Source organism: Macaca thibetana, chromosome 7, assembly GCF_024542745.1.
Source record: "Macaca thibetana thibetana isolate TM-01 chromosome 7, ASM2454274v1, whole genome shotgun sequence".
NCBI lineage: Eukaryota > Metazoa > Chordata > Mammalia > Primates > Cercopithecidae > Macaca > Macaca thibetana.
The window spans coordinates 88,187,320-88,195,938 of NC_065584.1; the positions used below are offsets into that span (position 1 = coordinate 88,187,320).

General features: G+C 37.0%; 1 protein-coding gene across 1 annotated transcript; it reads left to right on the top strand.

The window, feature by feature from the left end:
- The first annotated feature begins 3,570 nt into the window (after positions 1-3,570).
- LOC126960102 (olfactory receptor 4K14-like) lies at positions 3,571-4,512 on the top strand. The gene has a single exon (XM_050800071.1). The coding sequence runs from the start codon at positions 3,574-3,576 to the stop codon at positions 4,510-4,512; it is 939 nt and encodes a 312-aa protein (XP_050656028.1). The 5' UTR covers positions 3,571-3,573.
- The last annotated feature ends 4,107 nt before the right edge of the window (positions 4,513-8,619 follow it).

Consider the following 8,619-nt stretch of genomic DNA (forward strand, 5'->3'; position numbering starts at 1 on the left):
CTCTTCAGAGCTGTTAGACAAGGATGTTTAAGTCTGCAGAAGTTTCTGCTGCCTTTTGTTCAGCTATGCCCTGCTCCCAGTGGTGGAGTCTACAGTGGCAGGCAGGCTTCCTTGAGCTGCTGTGGGTTCCACCCAGTTTGAGCTTTCTGGCCGCATTGTTTACCTACTCAAACCTCAGCAAAGGTGACGCCCCTCTCCCAGCCAGGCTGCTGCCTAGCAGTTCGATCTCAGACTGCTGCACTAGCAGTGAGCAAGGCTCCATGGGCGTGGGACCCGCTAAGCCAGGTGCGGGATATAATCTCCTGGTGTGCCATTTGCTAAGACCATTGGAAAAGCACAGTATTAAGGTGAGAGTGTACTGATTTTCCCAGTACAGTCTGTCACGGCTTCCCTTGGCTAGGAAAGGAAAATTCCCTCACCCCTTGTGCTTCCTGGGTGAGGCAATGCCCTGCCCTGCTTTGGCTCATCCTCCGTGGGCGCCACCCCCTGTCCAACCAGTCCCAATGAGATGAACCAGGTACTGCAGTTGGAAATGCAGAAATCACCCGTCTTCTGCATCAATCACACTGGGAGCTACAGACCGCAGCTGTTCCTATTTGGCCATCTTGGAAAGGGCCCTCAGGTTACATCTTTTTATGTTACTTATATCTTAACAAATTTTTGTAGTTACTGTTACTTTAATAGTTTTGTCTTTTAGCCTATATGCTAAGGACATCAATGGTTTACACACAATTACAATATTAGAGTACTCTAAACTTATCATTGTACTTATTTTTATTATTACTTTTATACCTTCAGATTTTTTATGAACTCTAGCATTCTTTTCTTTCATATTGAAGAACTCCCTTTAGAATTTCTTGTAAGACATGTCTGGTGTTGAAAAAAGTTCCTCAACTGTTTTTTGTCTGAGAAATGTCTCTCCATCATGTTTGAAGTATTGCTTTGCTGGGTACAGCACTCTCAGCTGACTGACAGATTTTTTTTTTCTGTCAGCATTATAAATATGTCATCTCACTCCCTCCTGCCTTGTAAGATTTCTGCTAAGAATTCTGCTGCCAGACATATCAAAACTCCTTTATATGCTATTTGCTTCTTTTCTCTTGTTGCTTTTAAAATCCTCTCTTTGTATTGATCTTTGAGAATTTATTATATGCCCTGGGAGTCTTATTCGATTGATCTTCTTGATAATCTTAAACATTCTTGTACTTGGATATTTACATCTTTCTCTGGGTTTGAAAAGTTGTCTGATATTATTTCTTTGCATAATTCTCCTATACCTTTTCTTTCTCTACTCTCCCTTAAAGGCCAATTATTCTTATATTTGCTCTTTTGATGCTATATCATAGATTTTTTAAGTGTTTTTTAATTGTTTTCATTCTTTCTTTTTTCTTTTCTGACTGTGTATTTTCAAATAGCCTGTCTTCAAGCTCATCATTTTTTTAATTTTGCTTATCAAGTCAGCTAGCACCATGGTAAGTTGCACCTGAATCCCACAGTCTTCCAGACTAGAACAGTACTGCAGTTTACCTGAGGTCTGCAGCCATTGCTGCCTGACTGCCCCTGATATTTATTCAGAGCCTGAGGCCACTTTGCAGGCTGGGGGTGAAGCTGGTTGGTACTTAGGTCCATCCCACCCGGGCTGAAGATTTTTTTTTTCTGGCCCAGGGTGGGTCTAAAAGTTCTATCTGAAAGTTCTAGCCTGCCATCAGGAGTCACAGATTTCTTCCCAGTGATATGTTTTACTGTGGTGAAGCTGGTGCTGAGTTCCAAGGCAAAGTCCTCTGCATACTTCCTCTTCCCCAAAGTAAAAGAAGTCTTTCCTGACTGCACTGCCTGGATGCAGACAATCCAATGACTACCACAACTGATGTTTCACTGAGTTGCACCTAATGCCCACAGCTTTCCAGGGCAGCATATCATTACGGTTTGTCCGAGGGTTGCAGTCACAAGGACCTGCCTGCCATTGAAATTTACTCATGGTATGAATCCATGTTAGTCCTTCAGCAGTGAAGCTAGGTTGAAACTTGTGTTCCTTCCACTATGGTGGTGGATTCCTGTCTGGCCTAGGCAGGTTTAAGCTGACTTGTGGGCACCAGCCTAGAAGTAGGGGCTGTGGGGTTCTGCCTGCTGTTGTTTTGCTGTGGTGTCACTGGTAATGAGTTCCAAGGCAAAATCCCCTGCAAACTTCAGCTTCTTCCTCTAAATGGACAGATTATCTTTCCATGCTGCACTGCTTGAGGTTGGAGGAGAGGTAATGTAGGCAATGCAAGATTCTTGTTTCTACCTTCTTTAATACATCTTTTCTTGTTAAGAAGCTAAAACTAGAAACTGTGATATCTCACCTGGTTTGTTTATCTCTAATAAAGATGTTCTCATGTGTGGATATTTGTTCAATTTGATGTTCATACTGGGTGATCATAGAGTTATAAGGAGCTTCCATTCAGAGTTAAGTTCAGAATATGAATCTAGTGGCCTTCCACTTTGGTTAGTCTCATTTTTACATGACTCTTCACAGATTTTTCATAATCCATTTTGTTTACTAGGTAAATTTTACTTAATTGTAGGTTTTAATTAATGATAAGTTATGTGCCTGGTTTTGTATTTAAATTATCATGCAATGTTCTCACTCATAAGTGGGAGTTGAACAATGAGAACACACGGACACAGGGAAGGGAACATCACACAACAGAACCTGTCAGGGGGTTAGGCGCTAGGGGAGGGATAACATTAGGAGGAATACCTAAGGTAGATGATGAGTTGATGGGTGCAACAAACCACCATGGCACATGTATACCTATGTAACAAACCTGCATGTTCTGCACATGTATCCCAGAGCTTAAAGTATAATAAAAAAATTATCATGCAAGATATGACCTTCTATGTAGCTTCTAAGAGATTGTCTCAACATATATTTTAGAGTGATAAGCTAAAAAATTAGTTTTATGATGCCTTATATAAATGATATAGAGAAACTGTAATTTTGTATTATGTAATTTGTACTGAATTCCAACATCCCTTCACCATCATCTTTCTAAGTGTATAACCCAAGTTTTAGTTACTTAGTATAATGGTTGGCGATGGTGCCCCATTAGATTCTTCTTTCTGAACTAGAGGAATCGCAAGTTTCTGGGGATGCCACAATCTTTTTAGCCTTTCAATTTGCTATCCTGCTTTCTTTCTTTTTTTTTTTTTAATTTATTTATTATTATTATACTTTAAGTTGTAGGGTACATGTGCATAACGTGCAGGTTTGTTACATATGTATACTTGTGCCATGTTGGTGTGTTGTATCCTGCTTTCTTTATCTTCTTCTTGTGAGAACCACCTTCTCAATAAACTCAATAAATCATTTTCATAACAATCTCATCTCAGGCTTTGTCTCTTAGCCAATTGTAGAGAGCTTCTCTTTTGGGGATAATACTATGTATATTAGGCCAGGATTTATCTTCACAATTATACTTTTTGCTATCAGATATAGATCTAAATTTTAATATGACCACCCAATTCTAAAAACTAAGCACCCTTCATCGCACTGACTGATCATCTGTTCTCTCTAGGTTCACACTGAATAAAATGGATAATAGAAATCAGTCTGTAATTTCAGAATTTGTGCTTCTGGGACTTTGCCATTCATGGAATATTCAGGTTATACTCTTAATAATATTTTTTATGCTTTACCTGATCATTGTATCTGGAAATATTGTCATTATGATCTTAATCATCAGTGATTCCCATCTCCATTCACCAATGTACTTCTTATTGGCCAATCTGTCCTTTGTTGATATGTGGCTTTCCTCCATCACCACTCCTAAGATGATTACAGACTTTCTCAGGGTGGAAAAGACCATTTCCTTTGGAGGCTGCATGTCCCAGATCATTTTTGTGCATTTTGTTGGAGGAGGTGAGATGGTGCTACTGGTGATAATGGCCTATGATCGCTATGTGGCAATCTGCAAACCACTCCACTACTCCACCATTATGAGCCTGCAAAGATGTATTGGACTGGTGTTGACTTCCTGGACTATTGGCTTTGTGCATGCCATGAGTCAAATGGTTGTGATTGTTCAGCTGCCATTCTGTGGCCCCAGGGAAATAGACAGCTTCTTCTGTGATATACCACTGGTAATCAAGCTAGCCTGTGTGGATTCCTCTAACTTGGAAATGTTAATGAATGGTGACAGTGGAATTCTGGCCATGACTTGCTTTATTCTCTTGCTGACCTCCTACTCATATATTCTTCTCACTGTCCATCGAGGCTCTAAAACTGGGGCTTTTAAGGCACTCTCTACCTGCACTGCCCACATCACAGTGGTGGTGCTTTTCTTTGGGCCCTGCATCTTCATCTATGTGTGGCCACTCAGCATCACCTGGGTGGACAAATTTCTTGCTGTGTTCTACTCTGTTATTACCCCTCTCCTAAATCCAGCCATTTATACCCTGAGAAATAAAGAGATGAAAAATGCTATGAAGAGGTTTAGAAGCTATTACATAGATTCCAAGGTAAATATTTAATGCCCACAAGTCTCAATGTGGGAGTACTTCAAATTGACTATATTGTCATTGAAAAATAGGTTGAGAATTCAGAGCATTTAGCTTATCTATATGTTAGTCCTGGCTTCAGACACAGGAATAGAGTTAATAAAATTAGGAGAATTTCAATATTTCCTAATCAACCAGCAAACACCAGGAAATCTTTTTCTAAAACCCAGACACTACAGATCTTTTGTTATGGGGGAATTATCCAATCAATCTTCCTATGCCTTTAACTACATTAAGCAAAATGCTCTAAGTTATTTCACAAAGCCATACATCCATTCTGATGGATTGTATCTTAATGACTTTCTTCTGAATTTTCTCTTAACCCCATTGGAAAAAAATTACAAAAACAAAAGTGTTTCTGTAACATTGATACCTTATTCTAAACTTTACTTACCTTTGTCAAAAAGCAAAATATTGTTATAATTTTTCTTAATCTAGCTTCATACCCAACTACTAATGGTAAAAAGTAGGAGAAAACCATAGAGATAATAAAATGAAAGTGGTAGAGTACATAAGGAATATCAGTGAGGTTACTCTCTGCTTAAGTTTTTATTCACTCAATAACAGTCTTAAAAGAAAATAAAATAAATTATATTGATATTTCCCTTAGTTATCTCAGTCCCAAATACTGACATTTGTGCTTTAAATTATTAACCACTTTTGTAAAACTCTTGAAATGTAATCTCTATGAGGCAGGGACCATGCCTTACATTATTTATTGAAACTGTAATTATTGAAACTGTAATAGTATAATGGTTAATATATAATAGGTACTTAAAAATTTTAATAAATCATTAGAAGCCAACTTTAAAGTATCTATGACATTTATTTGTTATAGTAAATATAAATATAAAATTTATATTTTACATATAAATAAGCTTTTTGGTATTTAAAAATTATCCTAAAAGTTTTAAATAATAAACATTTCTTTTGTTTTTCCAGAATTATAAATTAAGTGGATTGAAATTCAGTTGTAAGAATAAACAATAAAAATCTTAAAATAAAAATGATGCATCTGTAGTTTTAATTTATTTTCATGTGGAAGTGGAATAAAACAACTGGCAGAACAAAAATAATGCAATTATCCTTGACTGCCTAGTCTATGCCATCACGTTATGGGTATTACCTTAAACGCCTTTAGTATTATCCTCATATTGTGAATAAGCAAACAAGACTCAGAAATAGGAATTAAATTTTTTAAAGGTAACACAGTCTTGTTTTTCTTAAAGTATTTAGAGATCAAGTTGATTTCCACAAGTGTTTATTTATCATTTGGCACTGCACAATGGAATCGAAAATTTATTTCTTACAAAATAAGTGAAAGAGTAACTCATATCAAGAATTTTAAAAGGAACATTTCTATTGAATTAAAAAACAAAAAAATTAATTATTGTAAATAACATAATTTGCAATCTAGTTGTCATCAAGTAGTGTATATTATAAACAAATGATATACCTTCTAAGTACATGCCTGCACACTGATAGTATTAAAGCACTAGCAGTCAAGTATACCTCTGTTGCAGTTAGAGCCTCAATTCATACCCAAGTAGATATTCACTCAATCATTGCATTTTCATCAGTCTATATTTTAAGCAACTTTTTTCCTACCAAGAGTGCCAAATATCTTTATAACTCCATATTTCCTTACAAGGTACATTTTATAGTTAAGTACTATTTGTACAAATTTTTTGAAAATTCTGAAAGGATATAAGAATGAAAAATACACTTTATATTGTCTTTGTAATATAATTTATCATGACAAAATCCCAGTAGTAAATGCTCTCAGCTCAAATATTTTAGGCACTTTTTACTATGCTATCTAAGCAAATTATGTATACATTAATTCCCTCTGCTTTCTTTGGGAATCATCTTTACAAATACTAACTCAAATTGCCAAAGCCAGCCTTAATTTTCAATTTCATGAAAATACTGTTTTCTACTCTGGTGGAAACATATCTTCCTTAGGAACAAATACCTGCAACCCAACAGGGTTTAAAGCTGTGGAAATGGAAAGCAAAACTTTGGAGGGTGAGTAAGTCGGTACAATAGCGAGAGAAGCTACTCCTACTGTCACATCTTCAATTCCAAATCCAGGGAATGAAGACCTTGTCTCCCATAAGAGCCATATAGGAGTCTTCAGTATGCACTATTCCACTATTCTATTATACCTTCTGGTCATGGGTAATCATGTATGTGTTAAGACCAGTGAATCCTATGGTCATGAGCCCATTGCTTCATCTGTGTTGCTGTAAGATAAATTTCTTGAACAGCAGCAATTGTGTACAGAATACCATTATGGTGGATATGGTCTTAAATCCATAGATGGTGATGCAACCTCAAGTATTATGGTTAGGAAGAATATACATATCCAGAATACATGTTTATTCCAATGAGGCAAAAATTGTACATATTCCATGACAGTAGGATTCTAATACTATAAACCTGCCTCTAAGTGGCAAGTAGATCCCCACAGAATATTGTGTAATATCAGTGGCTTAGTATTAAAGAGGCTCTTCAGCACTGACAGCCAGATAATGCTCATGAGGAATTCCCTGTGGTTTTGCAGTATATAGCCTCAGACCCTGATCATGTGTTCCCTATATAGAGGTCCATTGAGTAAACATTGGAGAGGCTGAAAAAATAGGCTAACATGCAAATGACTTGTGATTTATATACCTTATTAATAAAGCTTTCTCTCCAGTAGACGGCCCTTGGCAAGCATTCAAATGAGACACGTATTTGACAATCTGTGCTCAGTCTGAGAGGTCTGTCACCATAATGCTTTCCTTGGCTTCTTTCTTTGTCACCAATTTTCCAATTCTATTTGTTCTAAGCCATGACCATCTAAACAAACTATTATCAACTGTCCATGAATCAGTATAGATCCATGCTTACTTTCTAGCCAAACCAGGGTAGCAACCAAATGCACTGCCTTGATTTCTTCCCAGATACAGAATTTCTCCTTACCAATGTCCTATAGGACCACAACCATAATACTAACTATATTAATACTTGAACATAAACACCTAACTGGAAGTGTAAAGCTGCAGATCTTCACTTCTAATTACTGCCAACATATTATATAAAAACCATCTTCAAGCTTCAAGCCAAAGTTTTTATTTTCAATCCCTCGGTTATAAGGAAATCTCCATGTAGCCACAGGTGTGCATGGAGGGAGAGAAGGCAATTCAGTAGGAGCAGTTGTTGAAGGTGTTGAGCCATAAGCTGATGCAACTCATGTATGGCCCTGGACCTGCTAAATGTGATGTCTTATATATCATTTTCACTTGATGACAGAATGCTGTTCTTGTATCTCAATTTCCTGGCTTGAAGAGTATGACCGTATCTAAGTCAAATGGGAAGTATAAGTCACATAATCACTTAATGTCCAAGTGTAGCCATATGTCATCTACCAGAGACTGGTACAATGATGACCTCTGGACCTCCAGAACCTTTACCGAGGTGGTTTATCACCAATCAGATTCATATATGTCTAAGGCCTCCAAAAGAATACTTCCTTCTTCCTCATTATTACATCCTGTAAGAACTACCATACCAATGTAATAAATCAGAATGATATTTTGTGGGATGTAGGGATGAACAACATTATTGCAGAATATATATTTGACAGACAGTATGTAACTTATATTTTAATAAAGATGCTATATATATTTATTTACTCATAAACATATATATAAACCTTTTAATATTTTACATTCATTAACTGTACAAACATGAGATGGGTACCTTCAAGTTTAGAAACACAAGTATGTAAGTACAGTTGACCCTTGAAGAACGTGGGTTTGAACTGTACAGATTCACTTATACATGGATTTTCTCCTGCCTCTGCCACCCCTGAGACTGTAAGACTATTACCAGCAGCGAGTCTGCAGCAATGTGCACCAATTTGGGTCCTTGCTTTCTCAGAGGAAATAATTCAGCCGAGAAGGCAGAGGTGGGTTTAAGGCAGAAGTAAAGGCTTATTGAAAAAAAGCAAAGTACACTTGGAAAAGGGTCAAGCATGCAGCTTGAGAGATTAAGTGCCCCACTCTGACTTTGGCTTGGAATATTTTTTCCGTA

What these genes read in the sequence shown, in the direction of transcription:
- LOC126960102 (XM_050800071.1), top strand. Translation starts at nt 3,574, where the DNA reads ATGGATAATAGAAATCAGTCTGTAATTTCAGAATTTGTGCTTCTGGGA.